Source organism: Bactrocera latifrons, unplaced genomic scaffold, assembly GCF_001853355.1.
Source record: "Bactrocera latifrons isolate USDA-ARS-PBARC rearing strain unplaced genomic scaffold, ASM185335v1 scaffold_128, whole genome shotgun sequence".
NCBI classification, from domain to species: Eukaryota; Metazoa; Arthropoda; class Insecta; order Diptera; family Tephritidae; genus Bactrocera; species Bactrocera latifrons.
The window spans coordinates 496142-518163 of record NW_017534719.1 but is presented as its reverse complement, the minus strand read 5'-3'; the positions used below and the strand labels follow the sequence as shown (position 1 = coordinate 518163).

The 22022-nt window shown below is 41.8% G+C and overlaps 1 protein-coding gene across 3 annotated transcripts in view; it reads right to left on the bottom strand.

Moving 5' to 3' along the window:
• Positions 1-20642, bottom strand: part of LOC108978828 (teneurin-a) — a 167491-nt gene extending 146849 nt beyond the window's left edge. For 2 of the 3 annotated variants that reach the window (XM_018949295.1, XM_018949296.1), the window contains exon 1: positions 11385-12148. Coding sequence is in view for 1 of the 3 variants with exons in the window: in XM_018949293.1 (XP_018804838.1) it covers positions 18295-18367; positions 18947-19921; positions 20402-20642 (1289 nt within the window). In the remaining 2 variants the exon portion in view is untranslated. Of the gene's footprint in view, positions 1-11384; positions 12149-18294; positions 18368-18946; positions 19922-20401 lie in introns of those variants that run through there. The other variant, XM_018949293.1, reaches the window with a different exon arrangement.
• Positions 20643-22022: the final 1380 nt, after the last annotated feature.

Sequence of the window (22022 nt, the reverse complement as noted above, 5' to 3'; positions counted from 1 at the left end):
AATTTTGAATGATAATAAACGAGAGAAGAACTTTAATGGAGCCTAACTAACACTGATAAAAGGACTGGAATTTGAAAGCCCTCGAGAGCAAAGATATTTGTGTGTTGCTCGTGATTTAATACAATTTTCCGAATTTTTCGCAAACCCGCTATTCGTAAAGCTTCTTGCAAACACAACTCCGAGTTGCGAAAAATGGCACGAACAGCAACTCGGACAGCTGGGGACTGCTCAGCGATTTGTGCATTTCCCAATGGCCAATTGCTTTGAAGAAGGTAATTTCTCTTTCTGATTCGCCCTAAAATATTCAGCGCCGCTGCGATGCTCATCATCGCCGTCAATGCAGGTGGCTAAATAAAAACTCGCAACCAGGTACACGGAACGCGGCGATTAGATTAGGAAAGCGCGGATGAACCGAGATAAACATGCAGGTGCTTGTAAGCGAACGCGGCTAGGCGCGCAGCAAAAGACGCCGAGGAAAACTTTTGCTATTTTTATTTAATTTTGCCATTTTCTCAGTCGTAAATTGTCCCATTGGGTGTTCCGTCGCGCTTTTATTACAAGAATAAATTGGGCTGGGCGTGCTGGCGTGCCGGCGGGCTCACAGTAAGCTATAAGCAGACCAATGGCTTCCTCTGCTTTCTGCTCGCCTTCGCCCGTCGAGTGTGACAAGTTGGTGCGCCGTCGTCCGCGCCCCTTTGGGTGTTGCTCTCGCAGAAATAATCGCTGAATGAAATGTTTTAAATTTAGTTTTACATTCTAATAACATTTGAGTGCTGCCTGGGATGGTTTGCTACACAAATGCAGGTGTGTGGGTGAGTGTGCGTTTGAGCATCTTTCGTAGTCTTCATCCATTTGCTTGAAGACTATTTTTTAATTTTGGGAATTTATTACAAATAATTTGTCAATGTTGTAGTCGCATTGCGCACTTGCCTATTTGTCCATGTTGTTGCTGTAATCCCCGCTTGCTTTCGTTGTTTTCGTTGTTTTGATTCTAAAGCGATTTCGGCGTATTTGCTGTGAGGCATTACTAATTGGTGATTATGAGCGGAAATTCCAGTTCGGCAGCAGCAGCCAAATTCATTATGCTCACATTTCACAACGAATGATTGCTTTTACCATTTTCTACATTCATCGGACACGCTCGGCATCCAATATCGGGGGGATTTATTTATTACGCGACAGAACTTTTCTTTCTTGCGGACATAGGCGCGCATGTGGGTGGCGTTGTGCAAGTGTCTATCACTCCGCACGATAGTCATCCATAGTCCATTTGTAGGCCGTTGCGCAACACGTCTGTGGAATTTCCGAATGGGTCATTATTTATTGCAAAAGATTAATATTGTCAGCTTCAGTTGAAGCTCTACTGTTTTCTGAGTAACTTTCTGTTTCGGCTGAGAAAACCTTAAATTGCTCATTTCCCTCTATGTTTTCGATAATTTTATCGTCCGTTTTCTCTTACTCTTCTCAACCGAAATCTATTTGGAATAGTTTGCGATTTAAAACTTTCTCTGGCAGCCGTTTGCTTGCGAAACTTTCTCCATCACGGCAGAAATCGACAAATACAAACACCCGAGTGCTTGTTCTTCTGGTTTTTCACTCGTCCCTTTGGTCCATGCCGGCAACCACCGACCCTTACTTTMAGCAAAACCAACTTTCAGCAACGTCAGAATAACCGAAGGTCTGCGGCGGTGGCTGTCCCTTAAATGCCACATCTTGCGGCTCCATCAACGCCGTCGCCACCTGCAGACTAGCTTAAGCCGAGCACTCGGAGACAGCGGCAACAAAACTGTGACGGGATAGTCGAAAACAAGGGTGTCTAAATGCAAAAAAGTGAAAAATCGAAACCTAAACTGAAAACGAAGCAAAAGATGTGCGACAACAACCTATAGAATGCAATTTCCGCACAGACGTACACATTTCCTGAGCAGAAAACAAAATACAAATGGGGATAAAAGCGAATAATGCATATAGTGAGCGCCTTCCTAAAGCGTTGAGCGCCAGCAACAACAAGCAGTGCGCGTCAACAAAAATAAAAAATAGAATTCAATTTCCAAACTAAATTCAACTAAAATATACGTGTATATGTGTACGTAAAAATGCGAAAATTGTGTTTGGCAAACGCATTAAACTTTCATTTTTCTGTCATGGCAGGGATAATGGAATGCAGTGAGTGTGCTCGTGTGCGGCGAGAGCGACTAGAACACGCGCTCTCGCACAGGCCACGCACTTAACGTGCAGCTGTCGAGCCAGGGGACGGGCCGGGGAAGGAGTCGGAAAACGTATTCGAAATCAAAGCGAAAGTTAAAAGCACAAAATGTTGGCTTTCTTTCGGATCATTCGTTTTGCCAGACTTTTTGCATTCCATGACTTTTGCGTTGCATATTGCTGCGCGCACCAAGCTCTTGGAGTCAGGCGCTGAAAACTTTTGCTATGAATTTGTGAATTTGCTCGGTGAGCTTAGCGCAAAAAATGCACATAGCAATCAAAAAGTGACGCCACACAATTGAAAAGTTTTCACCAAAACGAAAAGTAATAAAAATTTCAAAATGCAATAAACCGGAAAATAAAAAGCCTCCACCAACAACAGCAACAACTACGGCGGCCAATATGCGCTTCATTCTCGCGAATATCTATGCCAAATTTCATATATAGAATATGAGTAAATGCATAATAATGCATATGGGAAGGCGACTCGGAGCCGATGGACGGGGGCCAACTTATTCTGTGTGCGCCAAAAAGCGAGCATCAACTTCGCTCTTGCAACAAATTGTTGAAGGCGCAAATGTTGTGAAATTTGGGTTATTATTATCATTATTATGTATGACAAATGGCACGTACTTGCGCCAGAGGTTTGTATTGGTGCCCTCCTAAACTATCGTAAGCACTGACTAAAGAGGGCAGCGCCACAAACTGTGGCAAATTTGTTTGGTCAAATTTGTTTCGAGCGCATCTCAACTTAGTTTTTGGCCAACACTAACGAATGCAATTGAGGTCAATAGGATGGAACGGCGCTGACGCCAACGTCTGCCTCTCCAACGACATCCTCTGCTGCTGGTAGCCGCAATTAAGCCCTCCATTCTGCCATTTAATTTGGAATTTGGCCATTTGTAAGTTTTATTTATGTATGTGTGCACCGACATGTTCCTGTTACGGATGTATGCCGCACAGTCTCTTTCCTCGCGCTGTATCCAGCGCAAGCTTTTAGTGAAAATTTCACAATTGCGTGCTCAAATCGATGAAGCAGTAGCATGCCTCATTATCTAGTGAATAGAAAAGGCCACAAATAGCAGAAACCTCTAAGTGTCAAAGGGCCACGTGGACGGGAAGTCATTAGCCTGAAATCAGTGTCTGCGGTGGAGCAAACGGAAAGCCATGAAAAACCATCACTAGTGCCACTTAAACTAAACAGAAACATTGGAGATGATAACAATTCCAAAAATCAGCAGTGAATGGTCACAAAAACTCGAACCCAAAAGAAAAGCACTTACAACAACCACAGAGAAAATTACAAACATTAAGCTAGTGACGAAAAATGTTGTTTGCCGGGTAATTGTGAACTTGCTGGCGTGTCAGAGTACAATTTGTGTCCAGCACCAAAAAAGCATGTACAGACAAAACACTCATGTGTCTTGCATGAGTGTCTGCCAGCCACCACATTACCCGACATCATTTGTCGAAATCGCCCAACACAGCAAACGGATCGCCACGGAGCGAAAACCTTCTGGACAAACGGCACTTGGAATACTTGCTTCGATAGCGCGAAAAGATAAGAAGACATAGGGGGATGGCCATGAAGAGAGACCTTAAATACTACAAGTATCTCATCTAAACAAAAACGAACGTCAGATGACCTCTTTGAGGGAATAGCCATCAGGGTCTCCTTGCAGATATGCTGAGAATTGCCAGGTGTGAGTGTGGGAAAGAGGCAAATGTGACGGAAAACGGGCAACCTCGACCACAGAAATAGCAAAATTTCAGACAGATTGGAACAAATCAGCCCCGTAAATCCGAAGTCAATACCTAGTTATTCAAAATCAAACGTGCCTTAACTTGAAATGCTTCCAAGTGTTGATGGCTGGTTGTTTCATATATGTGAAGTATTTAACAAGAAGTAAAAAAGACTTTAGCGGATTATGGAAGGCAGCCATGCTACCTCGAAGAAACATTTGTAGTCAGTTCGTAATAAATTATAGCAATTAAAAGAGAGAAGTATTGAAATTGGTCTAATTAGCCACTTTTGAAATTACTCTAAATATTTTTTAAACACCATACTATGACATTACCCTATTTTGGAAAACCTTCTGAGGAGCTGTAATATAGCTTACAAAAATGGGCGAGTAGTATATAATTCGCGAATAGACGAAGCAATCCAGTTCTAAACCATCTTCCGTCCCCCGCAGGCTGCCCTCAATTGTTTACATCTGACGCTCTCGCATTTTCGTTATTTGATTTTCTTAATATGGCAATATTTGAATGTTTGCCCATCACTTTACAAAATATACTCTTCCTTCGGGCGAAACAATTTAAATGTCTCAACCGGCGGCGGAGCCACACATACATGGCGTGGATTTATATAGGATTATCGGAACAAATCGCAGCCGCCACGTGAAAGAGGCTCAAGGCACAGGGCGGGTGCACGGCTTGAACGAACACTGTCCACCACACACACACACTAACGGTCGGAGTGCGATAGAGTAGCGACCGAGCAAACATAAAATCAATTTTGATCCCTCAAGGACTGCGTTTGTTGTGGTTGTTGTTGTAGAAGAGCAGATGTGTGACGAACACCGCAAGGATAACGCACTGCACACGTACACACACATGCTTACGTACGTTAGGGTTGCAAGATATATTATATCTGCCGAGTCGCATTATTGGATTTGGCTGAATGAAGGCGCTGTTTGTGCAGCGTCTGCAGCCGCGGCAAGGCAATTGAACCTAATTTCTATGGACGTGCAATTCAAGCAGATTGGCGTTGTTAGGCCTCGCCTGTCACCCGAAGTTTCTCCATGACATATGTACGTGCCGTCCTGTTTGTATGTGTGTTTACTTGTGCGTGCGACATTTCTGAAGCTGCCGCGTATGCCTTGCTCATGTTGTCTGAATCGTGAACTTCATAGCCGCTCATCGCGTGTTTCATTCGGCACCGTTTGCAGCACAAATTAGTTATGTTGCACACACCATCGCATCACATGCAATTTGTTTTATATTCATAATTTTTAGAGCAAAATTTAAAATCTGCATATTAAATAATCGTAAAATGGCAAAAAAGGAGCATAACCGCAGAGTGCGTATGAATTATGTGGCATGTTGCAAGCCACACAGCATACAGAACACCCTTAGTGGCGCCTGCCCTTCGCATCGGCGCAAGGCAAATAACTTTTATTTTATTCCCCCTCTGTGTTCTGTATTTTTATTTTTTGGTCGTTTTCCTTTGACATATTTTACGCTTTTTACACCACTTTATGAATCTGCTGCCAAGTTGCGGTCTCAACTACAGTCGCTATTGTTGTCGTCGTCGCTGTTGTTCCGTTTTCTAGTGGAACCATCGTACACGGTTAGAAATTTCAGTTGAGGTCTGATACAAGTCTGAAACAGCCGCGGGCAGCAAATTCTTACTTTTAAATAGAATAGAGCTCAACCAGATGCGATTTGCCCAGAATTCAGATAAGTTGATAGAAGACACTCACACACACACACAAATCTACGTACAATCAGACTAAATATTTTTTACAAAAAATTAAGTTATTCGGTCATATAAATATCAGATTTTACTGGAACTTGAGAAAATCAATCAGTTGCCTAAGTAAAACTAGTATTTCTTGTCTTGAGTGGCAGCTGTAAGTTGCAAAATTTTATTTATAATTCTATACATTTGTTTCGAGACTAAAAACTTAAAACGGCAAAAACACAAGAGCAACAAGCTGACTTAATTTTCATAGAATTTATTATGTGTATTAAATCCTATTTTATCTGCTCATTATCGAACAGACCTAAATTCTTCCACATAATGGGATGGTAGGATAGGACGAAATTTTGAGAATTATAATACTTTCCGAACATGTTTCTTTTCTTCGGATTCTGCCCTTAACAAGCCATTCAGTGGCTCAATTAAGTGGACATTTCTTAAAATTCTCTAGCCCGAAACTCGAGACTCCTATTTTTAACCGTGTAAATTGCACGAGCATACCGTAGGTATTTGTTGTAGCTGGCTTTTGACTTTGCTTCCTCCTCTGGTGGCTGGTTCTTTTCGCATTCTTTGTTTTAGCAGGAAAAACAAAGTGATTTTTTATCGTCTTTGGAAAATATTTCACTTTTTATTACCCAATTTACTGGTATCACCGTGCAACACAGCAGCGCAACCATGCAACACCAAAAGGCAGTGAAGCAACTAAAATTAAATGAAAAGCAAGGTTACTGAGACGGCAAAGAGCAGAGGAGGTAGAAAATGAATTGTGAAACAAAAATTCAGGACTTTGAAGCAAAAAATTATTTATGCGATTTTCACAGCCCGCACTAGTGCAACTCCCTCTTTTGTTCGGTCGGCGCGTATGCCGTCCTGGTTCGGTCTAGGTCAGTACGTTTTGCACGGAAAAGTTAAACCATTTTGCAACTTAACTTTCTTCAATTGCAATCAACTGAAATGTTGCACGTAATACCTTTCGCAAATGACCGCGAGGTATCCACTAGTATTGCCTAATTGTCTATTTCGATACTTTGCACCTTCTTGTTCTCAAATGGAACTCTTTTTTCTCACTTTCGTTTTGACCCATTTAATCCACACACTTCTGTTGCATTGCGGTGCATCAAGAGCGTTGGTGGCACGACTCAGCTCTTTCACGGCGAGACGCGCGGCTTGTAAAAACCCACAGCGCTTCGGAGATATTGTTTTCGTTGTGAAGGCGACTCGCGTAAAAAGCGAAGATTTACAGTTCGTGGAGACTCTTGGCCAAGGTTAAGAAGTGGTGGTAGCCAGCTTCGCATGCGGCCATGAGGCGTTTCTTTCGCATTCCATATAGTTGATTCCCATATATAATATTATACCATATTTCAAAATTTTCCATTCTGCATCCTACCAGATTGCCAGCGCTGTACGCGTTAGTTAGTGTTTAGATTTGAATAAATTAATGAAGTGCCTCTTAAGCGCTTCATAATTTCAGCCGTTTACCCGCCCCTTCTTCACAGGCCTATATACATACTTATTTTGTTTTAATCATCTTCCGATGCGTTGTGGCGTGCTTTCAATTGCTGCGGCTTCTTTCGTACTTGGAAGTGTGATTTATGCTTTGTGGCAGGAAGTGTTTCGCGTACTCGTTGCCACCGTAATACACCCCCTTGTAATGCTGTTGCTCATTCGAGTGATTTAAGAAGTGTTTGCTGCCGTTACGCTTGGTTAGTAGATAAAAATCGGCGCTTCCATTCTGGCACTTTCACTCGGCCGTGTCTGTGTCTTCGTTCCCGAATTCTATTTTGCTGTGTTTTCGTTTTTTGTTTTGTTTTGGTACAGCTTTACATTGACGCTTCGTAGATATTTTCCACTTCAACCGTTTTCGGGGAGTCTTGAATTTGTAGGATGAAGTAATGTTTGGGAGATTTATTTCATTTGTCTCCAGTGAGGCATTCTAATTGCGCCCAGCCAGGGATTTCTACGCCACTCATTCGTTTTTTAGTTTATTCGTTTTATTTAAATTTTACCTGGTAGAATATTAATATCAAAGAATCTTATTTTTCATTGTATTGAACAGTTTTCTCTTAACGTTCGCGTGAAGAGTCGATTATCAGTAATATCTTCTTCTAGCTTCGTAAAAGCAATCATTAAGCGTTTAATGGGCTGAATTCAAGGAAACCCCCAACGTCCCGGAAGTCATCAACAGGCATTATTCTGGTATGCAACTGCGCCACAGCAGAAATCGGTAGCACTTGGCTCTTTCGCTCTCGAGTGCGGCAATATGCAAAACAAGAATAAAGCCACATAACACAACACTCCAGAAGTCAAGTGGCCATGTGGTGACATAAACAATTGGCAGTGGAACAACGAAGAAGCTGCGTGGCAACAACAGCAACATTTTCTGAAAGTGGTGGTAAGCGTGGAACTGGGGCAAACTGAGAGTCGTTAAGTTTCGCAAAGTAAGTTGAAAAAATTCTGTCGGAATTATTGTTGCACCTTCACAGCGTTAAAGCGCTTCTTGTGGCAGCCACAATTTGGAAATGTTACGCAGACCGAAGTGGCAAATTAAATACAAGTGGCAGTAAAGAAGATGATGACGTTGATGTCGACGAACGTTGCGGGTGACTTGAACAGAATGAAGCTGCATTTTATTCTCTTCTTTTTCTCTGTTTCTAAGTCTGACACGATATCGTTTGGGTGCAACATACAAATACTGCAACGGGAAAAATCAGCAACATAACATTCCTACTTGAAAGGAGAAGAGGATATGATTTGAACACGTCTTTTCACAAAAATGTTCGGAATATTCGCGCTGCACTGCTTCTGTAGGTATTACGATTAGAAACACACTTATGTCCATTCAACAATGACACATCACACGKCCCACCGAAGCTTTTGCCACATCAACTTCAAGTCAGCCAGACCCAAATGCAATMACCTCACCCTTTCTCCTTCACACTTGCCCCGCTGCTGCAATTATATCTACTTCATAACCCCGACTCGACCATCTCATTCACCGTATGTCCATCCACATTCCTGAGTGCATACTTGTGTGTGTTGTGCAACATTTTCATCATATTCTGCGCCATCATAAATCACCTCGAGTATTTTTAGTTGCTGTCGAGATAGACAGCGTCTTTTCGCCAACGTCTTCTTTCCCTGCAAATAGTGCTCATGTGACCTGTGTTTGCCTCAACTCTCTCCTCTCATAGCAGAGCCGCTTCTCACATGTCGCTCGTTTCGCTGCACACTTGCCATTACTTCATTCACCCAGCTGCTCAGGTAGCATCCTCTCATCTGTTGCGAAATTCACACGGTCATCAAGACAAGCTAACTCACCGACCGCCTCAGATGACGCGTCGTCGGTCGGAGCGCTCCGTCGGCCCTTCCATTTAGCATTGCCTGGCACTTCATTTTTCTTGTGCGTGTGTGTGTTCGACTGCAAGAGTCTAAGTCCGCCTGTGACGTCCTTCCGTCATTGTTACTAATTTGCGCTTAAGTTGTTGTTTGTTTCGTTTATTATTAATGGTTTAGATTTTATCCTGTCATGTCTACATGTTTTGCTCTACGATTCCTTTCCACATGGTTGCAAGTTTTTGTTTTTAGTTTAGCATAGAACTGTTTTCCTGTCACAAAGGTAATCAACACAAGTGTTTCATTTCACATTTTAATGCTGTTTTTCGCCTTTGCGAACCTTGTGTATAAGTTTGCTTGAAACGTTTTTGTATTTTGTTGCCTCGTCTTCTTCTTACAGCATCAGGTAAGATTTGTACGTATATAGCTACCTACCACTCGATCAAAGAAACTCAGGTAACAGCTGCGATCACTTTGAAAGTCTTGAATACACAAGGGATGCTCTCATCAGTCGAGRAGTACTTAGAGTATCTGTTTTTATTGCAAAAAAATGTCAGCTAACGATTGAGCGAAAAATAAAAAGCAAAATAAAGAAGTACTGGGTGTGTCAAAATTCAAACAAATTATAAATAAACAAATGCTTGCAAAATAGTACAAGATTGCTGTCAGCAATTGCAGTTTTCTTCGTCCACTTTCTCTATCTTGCCCTATCTTCTAATTTTAGTTTAGTGAATTTAAAACGAGGTATAGGTAAAGGTAAGTCCCATCTCTATCCGGTTATCGAAATAATTTGCTGGTTTTTACTATTTTATTAATTAAAACAATGCAATTAATCCATAATTTCCTATCTATGTACGATGCACCAAGTTGGATTTTCATCGGCTGCCGACGGCTAAATCTTTATATGTAATTTCAGATAACTCGATTAAATAATACCAACAACCGTACCCTAAAAACTTAAAAAATTAATAATTTAGTGAAAAAAAATTTACAGTTCAACATTCCTGTAATTTTTATGGCAATAAAACAACTACGAAATACCAACAAAGATAAAAACTTCATCAATATCTCAATCTAAGCTCAAGAATACTCGGGCTGTCTAAAAGTATTACTTATGTAAATAAAATTTAGGAGGGAGAGTTCCGGTGGGTGCACTTTATTACAATAAGTTCAGGGCAATTCATTATTATTGTAAGAAATTGTGGGAAACGAAATGTACGTTCGAGTTATGAGATTTTTGCAAGAAAAGCAAACCAAGCAACATCCTTTTTATACAAAAAGGAATACGAAGGTGAAAAGCATCAAGGAATTGAAAAAATCTGGACTCTCAAACATTTTCATTTCTGTCGAATTCCGACGGAACATTAAAATCGAAACTTCCGCTATTCGAAGCTACAACTCAAACTGTCATTATGTTATGACTTTCAATAATATAAGTACATTTAATACACAAATATATATTATTTTAATAAAAACTCCTTTGGGTGACAATTTTAATTTAATTTACATTAAATTTTTTCCTGACTTAGCTTTACCGAGATAATGCCAATTAATGAGTGCGGAAAATTACCAAAATAAATATAAATAGACTTTGAAAATAAAAAAAGGGGTAGACGGTTGTCAAGAGAGACCCATTTGTTTGCAAAACTGCAACATTGTTGTTGCAATGGGGAAGATCTCCGTCTCCAAAATTGTCTGTGACAAAATCTGAGATATCTGTTTACAAAATTTTGTTTGCAACTGAACGTTATCTCATTAAAGGATTGCTTCCAGTCAGCATTGTATTTACTTTCAATCAGCCACAAAAAGAGAATAACTATTTAAAATAAAAATAATACTTCATATTTCAAGCGGCAAATAAGAGAGTATGCGTCCACTCCATGCAGACTCGCTTTCGCAACAGATCTTTCCCATTGCTTGAATGCGGGAATGCGCTCCAAGCAATTTCGAACAAAAATTTTGTTAAATTAATTTTCATTAGGAGGGAGGCGATATACATATATGTATGTTCAGCTGTCTTGCTAAATGAACTCATGTTGAACTTTTGCGTCCGCACCCCCCATCGAACGCCATGACAACCACATCGCGCGCGGGCATATCCTATTGCTGCGTGTTTTCGATAATGATAACTTTGGTTCGTCGAGAATTATATGTGGTGCTGTTCTGAGCAGCGCTGGCGGCGTTTGTCGAGCATTCAGCGTACAGAATTCGAGGATAATACAAGGATATAATTAGAGTTGCGAGTATAATGTGTTTGTTTTAGTTGTTGGCTTGTTGTGTTACTTTTGTAGAGTTTTTTGTGTTGCAACTGTGACACTTCTTCAACAACAAAGTTAAAGTATACAAATTAAAATTGACCTACATTTCTTTATCACGCTTCAAGATGGATCCACTTTTCTTGATGTTGCTTATTCCTTTGACTTCGTTTTTTAAATTTGTTTTATATATGTATATGTACGGCGATATATGCAAATGTATACCAGTACTCGTTCGCTCGACTGCTCGAAACACAATTATACATATGTATATCCGATTTCACTAAAGCAATATCTCGGGATATTTTCAATTCACTTCGATTTTGATTCGTTTGGCATGTTTTGCTTTTCGATAATTTTTCGTGTTCTGTGGCACAAACTGATAGATACACACGCAACTGCCACAAGAATTTTCGTATGTCGCCTACGTAATCAGCGAGATATTTGCATTTTTCTGACGTTTTCGCACTTTATTTTCACACAACACAACTTCTTTCTCACTTCGAGGATTTGGCGAACAGAGATTGGAATATTTCGTACTGGCTGTGCGTTTATTACTGCCATCGGTGGCAAAGTGCACCGATTTGGTTTGTGTGGCATGCACAATTAGCTTGCCTCTTTGTCGTTTACACTCGTAGCATCTTTCTCGTTAATCGAACATTTTGCTTTGTTTTTGAGTCGGCGCTAAATGAATTTGTTGCACATGTTGTTTGGTTTCACCGCCACTACTCGGAGGCACCTACACCTGTTCACACACGATCCCGCCGTATAGCAGGTCTGAGATTTACTGCAGTTTTTCTGAATCTTTACTAAACCTGTGCTTGCATCAGAGAAAACGCGCGACCAGCAGCGGCGCGACCACCACTTACGAAACGCGTCCAAACGAACCGACGAATAACACAAAACTGAACCGAGTTGTTGAGTTGCTCAAATGCGCCAGCGGCGACGGCCGTGGCAGAGACGGTGGCAGCGGCAGCATAGAGCGAGCGCAAAACATCTGTTAGAGGTCCGCATACGGGCAGAGCACATAAATATAACCAGTAGGTTGTAAGTTCTCAGATACGGAGTACGGTAGTAACAGTAGTTGGCTGCAGCGGCGTCTGATATAAGTTGCTTTGACTTCGGCGTCGGAGTTGTAGTGCTGTTTGCAATCCAATTGGCTGCTCTCGCCGCTCCAGCGCTCTCTGCACTCCGCGACAGATACAACACACTTTGTTGCATGTATCTTTCATCTGTTCGCCCGCACTGCCGTTGTTTTCATCAACGAACTTCCGCTTTTCGCGTACGGCGTTTCCGATTGCATTACAGCATTTGCATTATTGTTCTACACTTTTGTTGCTTTTTATTCTGCTCGTGCTGGAATTTTATGTTATGATTCAGTGAGCGTCAGCGCTGTGCCATGCGCGCTCTCTGAGAGTGCATGGTCGTGTTTATTGACTAACTTATGTTTACATACAAAAACTTTAACGATTATGCCTCGTCGCGCAGCTGGCAGATACAAATTTCAGCGGGTTATGGCAAACGCTTGACTTGCTCGCTGGATAGGATTGTAACGATTTGTTTGTGTTTACTTGTACGCATGTACTGGCGCGCGAGTGCACCCGCAGCCACCACGGACTATCCACTTTCTTCCAAACGATTAAAGCCCGAAGAGCATTACGAGGCAGAAAAAATGCGCAGCTGTTGACGATTGAGAAAGTCAATTATTGGTGCATAACTGTTGCAATTCCACGCCTTCTCTATTTTAATATTAATTGCAACAAAATGCACACTGTCAAAATATATTTGCTGTTGTATAATTATTAATTGTTTATTATATAAAGTTTCGATTCTACTGAGAACGGGACTTAGGTAATGGATGTTATTTTATTATTACTCGCTACTCTCGATTTCTCTCGTTAACTGTTAAATTCAGAATAACTAAGCGAGATTGCTTTTGAAAGGTTTAATAACATTCTCTAGCTCTACTCTCCTAGCATGGTTACTTTTACCTCTTATGTATAACAGTTATGCTCAGAACACAATTTAGGCCAGTTATTACACCCTGTAAGCAACTTACTTAATTCCGCATGTTTCTGCAGTTCTACGCGCAACACGAGTACATGCTCTCCTTTCAGAGAAGAGAGTCCTTCCTATAAGCTGCATATAAAAAGAGTTTTATACCATTTTATGGGCTTGTGTTATTGAGCAGAGGAGTTAGTGAACACTAGCATTTCGAGGTTCAGTTCCTTACTGTGGTCCTTCAGCGCTTCGTTTCACAATGTGGAACTCCGCTACTTTATGGCACTCATTTATGACGCGTTTCAACACATATATACACATATACATATGTATATATACATATACATACATTCGCTTGAGAGAAAACTCTTTCACCTGTTGGGCGCTTTTACGTCTTCAATGTTCGAAGCGAGAACGCTGGCTCTGACGCATGTTCCTTGCTTCCCTTAGAAAGCAGCATTTACACACGCTTATTCCCGCATGTATTCCTGCGAGTGTTAACATAGCAACGATGCAGATGAGTTCCGATCTTCGTAAATTTGAAACATCAAACATTTTGTCGTTCCCCTGTTGTCGTTTAAAAAGTGTAAAGAGACTTAATAAGCCCTCAGAAGTACATTAAAAAATGTGAATGCAATAAGCCGCTCTCTCAGGCATATAATAGGATCAGCATCGATTTAAGAAGGGATAGCTGTGACCGCCTAAGTTGAGAGTTACAGCGATTATTTCGTGATAGGACGGCAGCTCAATCATTTTTGACATTCCACTCAGCAAGGCGCAACTACAAACATTGAGCATAGCAACAACGAAAGAGTGTCAACGAACAGATAAAAAATTAATTGTCGATGTTAATTGAAGTAGCGGCGAATAGATACCATGCTTGGTCATCCATAATGAACTGCGACAACAGAAGGAACCGGTTCGTAATTCACACCCCTCCGAAGTGTAAGCAAGAAAGGGAGGGCAGCAAGCGACGTAGTCAGATGGAGATGCAATGGCATCAGTGAGAATATTGAATAATTGGAAGCAATGCATCATAACCGTTGCCAGAATAAACCGTTGCATCAAATTCACAGCAGATGTGGTTGCCTCGACTCGGCCGCATTGACCACAGCTGGAGACTGCCGAACAACCAATACTGGAATCCCCAAGACAAGCCTCGAGCTCTTCGCAGGTCATGCGCTTACTCTTGCTCAATGTCGATGTATGTGTATGTACAGTGTTATGAAGTGTAATTAACAACTCGAAAGTTGTAGATATCCAATTACCTTGTGAAAGATAAGCAGTAACAACGCTGTTCAATGAGCTGGGTTCGCTGTTTTATTTATTTACTTACGGTTTTTATGGGCTCACATTGAGCTGGTGTTGGTGGCAGTGTGTTTGTTGACAGCAGAAGATAAATGGGTCGAATTAACAAGACACACATAACAACTTAGAGGAGCTGGAACACACAAGGCTCTTGCGCATGCGCACAGCGCTATGAGTCAGTTATGGGCTGAAGCGTCTCAGCTTGGCGTGGCGAAGCAAACTACCAAAGCAACAGCATGCCAACGATGTCTCTATTCGGTATTACCTCAACTCAACGGGGCAAGTATGACCAAGATTTTTAATTTATTTAAGAAATATATATGTGAGTTCCATTATTACTGGCGCATTCTTGCTGCGTTGTCTTCATCGTGCAAATATTGTTCTACCATACAGAACTATCAAACGCGCTTTAATTGGCCTTTTAGTAAAATATCGGAGCTCATGAGTAGATATGGAAGCGCATTCCTAATTGAACGCACTAACAACCCGGGAAATCCATTCAGAGCCTAATATCCCATATGCATATGGACGTTTAAATATTGGCGATTTATATATACACAAACACATACGGCGCTGGTTGCACCAAAGACAAACCGAGCAGACACTAATTGCTCCACTTTTGGCTAATCTTCCATCTGAGTTGTGGTTGGATTTCTGGTATTAATGCTCGCTATTTTGCATACAGACAGGATTAGAAGGAAGCCGGCACTCACTCCCTCCTCCCCACGCTCTGCAATACCATTGACCAACACAGCGGCAGCAACAGATGGCCGAGAAGGCATTCATTGCTAGGACATTAGCAAATACATATTATTATCGGTTTACCGATAATTTATGCCAACTCAATGCGAAAGCGAATGTCGAACTCCTGGCTGAGGACTTCGCCCAACTTGTAGGAGCGTAGGGCGAGTACGATGGGTTCTGGGCTTTAGTGCCACTTATACGACTTAAACCTATTCGAATATGAATTTACCAATTATGATACAGCATATTTGTGCAAAATCCAACCAACAACAACAACACCGGCATAAGAGTAGTTAAACCGTAGCGATACCTTTACCCTTACGTTACCCAACAAAAACGAATGCCATGTAAAACTGCCGAGCACAAAAACAACAAATACGAATGCACAAAAAACAATATTGTAGGAATTAAGTAAACAAAACCGATTATGTTCGTATAAGGGCCAGCAATCCAAAATGGTCCGTACTACAGCCGTCGGAGTTGTGGTAGCTGGAAGGCGATCACTCAAAGCGAAACGAGTCGAGCGGAGAGACACTAAATTTGCAATTGCTAAAGTATCGAAGATGAATTGAGAAGAATTGAAGAATCATTGGCTAGCTGCGGTGGATGGATAGATTGCAATGTGTGCTGGGACGGCATATGTGAACTGGAAATGGCGATAAAAGAGGCTGTTGCACACACACACAAAGCCACATGTAATTTCTTCGTGAGGCGTTTGTGCGTGCGAATGCATTTGAAGCCGACATTTGAATAAAAACTGATTAGAATTAGAATGGTTAACGGTAAAACAATTTATGCTTAAAACTTTGAGCAAATATTCGATCCATATGAATTTCCCTCTGGCTGGAATTTATAGAAATTCATTTCATTGTAAAGCTATGCGAACTTCAGCATGAGACAGCACTCAAAAAATACTTAAGCACATTTCAAATCAATGGAAAGTATCACTTGCGGCCTCTGGCAAGGCCTTGTGGTGTGCAGCGGCAAGCAAAAACCAAACAGATATGGCTGTCCTTCGTGTTCTTGCCGCTGATGTGCGTGTGGGCAACGTGCCACATGCCACATATGGAAACACGAGCGATTGGCTGGCGGGGCGGCCGATGATACCGTTAATGCATTTGTGCCTTTCTTCGTTTTGCGCCGTTTGTCTGACGCCGGTTGCACTGCGTTGACAGCAGAAGTGGAAACATTCGAATTTTATTGCTCAACCGTGGGATTATTGTAATGAATTGCGTCTTTCGTCTTTTTGACTGCGCCCGACCCACTGCACCCATGGCTTCCATCTGAGTGCAGCCATGTTGCAATGTCTGCTGATCTATGGCGCCTCCAAGCTTTATGTTGGCAGGCACTAGAGCCGCAAAAACACGTTCATTATTCGCTGCTTAATCCTCGGTTTAGACTGAGAAACGTATTCCCAGAAATTACATATGGGCGGCTCAACTTCAAGATTCAAGTGACAACGAGCAGGAATATGAACGTGCTTTATCAGCCTTGGGATGTAGAAGTACACAACTCAATACGAAATGGTTCTAGTCCTAAACCAGAAGTTTACTTTGGTTACAGACCCTTTCTCCAACACGCGTTGCCACCTATCCGGCAGCAGCAACTGTTTGTTTAGCCAATTTGCCTTTTAAATACCGCACGATGCCAAACCAGTATAAATAGTGAAAGGCTGGAAAGTCATAAGAATGAGTGCCCATACAAAAACTGGAGATTTATGGCACATAGGTAAGAAGCAGCTGACAGTAGTCAGATTAAAATTATTTAAAACCATGAAAGCACTTTTATAAGGTAGGTAGACATACCGCATGTAATTCGTCGCCCATTTAACATAAATATTCCGAAGGGAACAGTGAGAGGAAACAAAAGTTATATACTCCAAAAAGTCGCTCCTATTACAGATACCATAACGTTGACTTACATAGAGATAAAGCAATCAATTTCTATGGAATAAGATTGAAGGTTAATATTGCGTTTTTTTTTTTATTAACTTTACTTTGAATTGAAAAAAACAAACTAAGTTATGAACTGAAACTGCAACCTTTCGATGCATTGTCCGCTAATGCGACTGAAGGCGTATTAGCAGCAACAGTTGACAATGTGCAACTTCCTTAAGAACTCCCAACTCTTACACTCGGAACTAAATGACTTCGCATGTGACACACCGAAGGTTAGTGCCGAGTATCTTTCCCATCGCAACGGTCAAGTATGGATATGGGCTGTTAAAGAACCGAAACATAGAAGATAAGTGGGGCCCAAGCCTTTGAATGTTGACAACGTCTCATCCCATAAGTAGCTTGCCAGTAGCCTTCGCTCTGTTGCGAAAGAGCTCTTGAATGGCTGCCGCCACAAACTCATAATAGTTCACAATGCAAGGTTCGCAATAAACTGCAAAAGTAATAAAATACACCGAAGAAACTGCGCTAACACGAGTATAATAGGATACTTTTGTGAGGAAGATATTTTCGCCAGAATTAACTGACGCACTCGCCTCTACTGTCCCCGCGTCCAGCCGTCCACTTGGCAAGCCTGCGTTCGTGTATGTGCTTTCGTGATGCCCTGTTGCTTTCCGCTTGGTCGATGTGCAGAATGTGCGTAATGCGTGTCGAATGCGATTTTTCTAAATTGAATCGAGATTTTGTAATATTTCCCAAATCGAATTATTTAGCAAAATTGCAATCGAGAAGACCGTGCAAGTTCCTCCCGCTCACAATAGAAAGCAATTTTGCGACCCACAATACGACAATAGAAAGAACTAAGCCAAGCCAAGCACATACTCCGTGCAGAAAAGCAGCATGCACTCGCCAGCGAAGCGCCGCGTTATTATTTCAGGTACACGCACTTGACTGAAAGGTATAATTGTGCTCTCCTCCTTTCCAACCATCTCCTCAAATACAAAAAGTCAAATATGAGACTATTTGCAGCATTCGTCGAATGATGATAAGGTAATTTTATGTAACTCACCCTGATTGGCTCTGTGTGTCGCTCGACTTCGACTGACTTTCGCTAGAGCGTAAGTTATCGGCAATTATAAAATCTGAAAGAAAAAAAAAATACAATTAGGCACAAGTTTTTAATCAACCCCGCATCTGTTTGTCAATAGATATGCGGGCTGTTTTAAAAATGTGTTGCATATTTTCGATTGGTATTTTCTAAAAATATTCTAAAAAAATTGTATTTGAATATTTTAAATACTTTTTGAATGTGAGAAGCTAAACTCGAAATTTTATCAAAGTCGGCCATTTTGTTAAATCTGCATCTTTAAACTATCGTAGGGTGTCCGTTGTTTCTGGTGAACACAAGCCTAATAATTCCTATTTAATTTTTCTAAGCTTTGCCTACTTCCAACTTCTTATTTCATTATTGCCCTTTTCCAACAAAGAAAGCTGGCCAAGTGAATTCTGTACTTCTGCTATAAAAAGCTTAATATATTATACAAAAGCTTCTTCCTATTTACCTGAGAAGGGATCTCCTTTGCTATAAAAAGCATCTCAAGCAGAGCAAATACTATGCCTTTTATGGGTAGCCAGAGCTTTTACCTACTTTACCACCCCCTATTGAAATTCTTTGAGCTAACCTCTGCCCGTTGTTAAATCGAAAGCTTTTCGAAACTTACCCTTCTGCGAAGGAGGTTGCTGTTGTTGATGCAATTGACTCGTCGGTATAAACTCCTCATGCTTTTGGCCGCCTTTTTCTTCGTACTTGAGCTTATAGTCCGAATGCTTTCGTAACGACATTAGAAGCGACTGTGTGCGTGGCGGTATTTCCGGAGGTGCAGGCTCTGGCGGCGGCTCGGACTCTCCGCCGGAAGTAACAAACTCATCCAAATCCATACCAATGGAGCTTTCGGCTGTGGATTGTGTGTACTCCAGCAGTTCTTTTTGCATTTGGTGCAATTTAAATTTCTCACGCTCACTGCGACTAGCAACAGCCGCAGCTGTAGCACCTGCAGCCTCTGCTGAAGATGAGGCCCCACTACTAGATGATGTCATTCCACCTGTGGAAGCACTACCAGCGATGGCGCGACTTTGTGCGCGCCCGCTTTTCGTGCGATGAGCTCGCGCCGCTCCGCTGCTATTACTTTCGCGAATGCTAGGGTTCAAACTGTTGGCCGTTGAGCTGGTCGGCAATAAAAAGGAGGAATTTAGTGCACTTAAACCAATGGTGCTGTTGCCGCTTGCGGATAGTGCAGCGGCGGTATCCGCAGTCGCTTGCAAACGATCCAACATCGCTATGCTGCCTGAGAACGACAGTCGTTCGCTCAATGAATCCGAGTTTGATTGTGTATCGTATTTGGCGTTTAGAAATGGATTTGTACTTCGCGTTGAGCTGACGCTGTTTGGAAGAAGAGCCACGCTCAGTGACGATTGATTTGCTTGATATTTGTTGGCGGCAATGTTTTGTGATGCTGACACGATGGCAGCAAGATCAGTCTGTTGTTTCATAGGTGAGCACAGCCCCGTGTTTTGCTGTTGCGTTTGAAGGTGAAAAGCTGAAATGGCGCCGGAGTCGCGCATGCTGTTCGAATATTCAGTAAGTAGTGACGGGGAATTTGTTGGATTTTCACAGTCTGAATTATAGCGATCCAAATCTGTAAGAAATTGATAGAGACAGACTTTAGTACTCAAGAGATACAACGAATCACCGAGCAGATCACATTTTCAAGAAAAACTGGGGAAGAAAATGAAATGAACTTGAAAATGCCAACCAAATTATCCTAACAATATTTTTTTCCTTAAATTATACCGTTATGTGCATGGATTTCTCTTCGAAAACACCTAAATCAGTCTAATAAAGCACATTCGAACCACAGTACATTATGCCGTAAATTGTAATATCTTTCGTCCTAAATTTATCTACTCATCCAATCCATTTGGCTACGTAGCAGCGTCCAACGAATGGACATCCATTTCATTAATCCGCTTAAATTCAGCTTAAGACTGTCCATTACTAATTGAATAAGATATTTGGGCATTTCGGATGCCACCCCAACCCAGCATTAACCAGCCCCCCACACCACACTACAAATATATCTGTACGCCCATGCTTTGGCAGTCGCCAATCTACTCACTTGCCAATTGCTGACTCTGCAACAGCAGCTGTGCCAAGAGTTGAGTATCGAAGGCTGTCGACTGCGTCGTGTTCTGGTACTCGTCCTCGCTGCTGCTGTAGCCGTGGTGGCTGTGCCACTCGGCCGACCGCTGTCGGCGCATCTGGTCGCCGCCGCCGCTACCGCCACCACCACCGCCAAAATAGTACTCGCTGGCACTGCCACCGCGCTTGCGGCCAATCGTGCCAGAATGGCTGGACATGCTGCCAATCCCGGTATGAGGGTTTGCTTGAAGTTGTGGTAAATGTGGTTATCGTAACTCTCGTATGCCCTTAACTGATTCGCACTGTTTTAAATACCGTTACTGCGCGAGCAACTGGAAACGGCTAAATTTGATTTATGTCCTTGGCACTGCATATTTGCACCAGTTCACCACAGCTTATGCCACATTCACTTACACACACACTTGGTCCAATATTCTCCCTCCTATTTAGCGTAACTGAAAAGATAAGAAGAAATTTACAGTTAGTGCTGTTGAACAATAATTTCTTTTGAAAAATAGCACACAGATAACAGTAAAATTATTCAAAAATATTTTTAAAGTATCATCTCTCAAGAGCAGAGTAATAGTCGAAGTATCTCTTCGTCCCGATGGCAAGGCTTGTTATTACTCTACGGATATTGAAAATTTTTCAGCGAAGAGTAGAGGGTACCAAGTGGGGACTCTAAAAATAAAATGTCCGAAGCACTTCATTTACAAATTTAAAAATGTAAAAATGCAAGCTCTCCTGCCTGCAAACGCGCTTCCAAACTCTACGGCCTCCATCGATGCTTTCTTCGAATGTGGGTGAGTGCTCCCATTCACTTAGGACTGCGCAGGTGGCCCAAACGGTGTGTCTGTTGGCTTGTGCTCGAAATTAAAATGAATATTAATTTTTCAGTAACGACATGCTGACAGCCGACAGCCGAAAGCGAGAGCAACGCAGCTGTGCCGGCACTTGGCACTTAAGTGCTCTCTTTTAATTTCAATGGCCCAAGTAATAGCCAGCGACATCGCTAACAAAACACGGTACCCCTCCCCTATCCCTCACCTCATTTAAACAGTGAGAGTAAAGTAAAACGCTCATAAACTGCCTATGTACTTGTATGCACCTATTACACATTCCTTTCTTACGCCGAGGGCAAGCAACTTTTTGAGCATTTTCACATTTATTGCGCGTCGAATTACATATCAAGTGGTTAAACTTTACTACTTTGGCCGATGCTAATTCTGTTTGTGGTCGATACGTCAAAGCGCAGCTGGGAATTATCGACACTTGCGACAATGCTGAGGAAATGAAGGAATCGAACCACGTGAATTTATAGCAAACTAATAAAAAAAGAAGGTTTTGCTTTCACGGCCATCCATTACAAGTTCGAGAATTAGAAGTATTTGTGGAATATCTATCGAGAATTGAGAAAATATGAACAAATTTATTAATTTAGTTTCAACAGTAGCACGCCCTGAGCGGTATTTACAAAATAATAACAAATGGACCAAAGCCGGAGCTGTGAATCATTAAATCTACTTTTTGGTCGATTACCATGAAATGGTTGGATTAGTCTGTGTTGCACACGGGAGGATCTTTACCAAGCGAAGTTC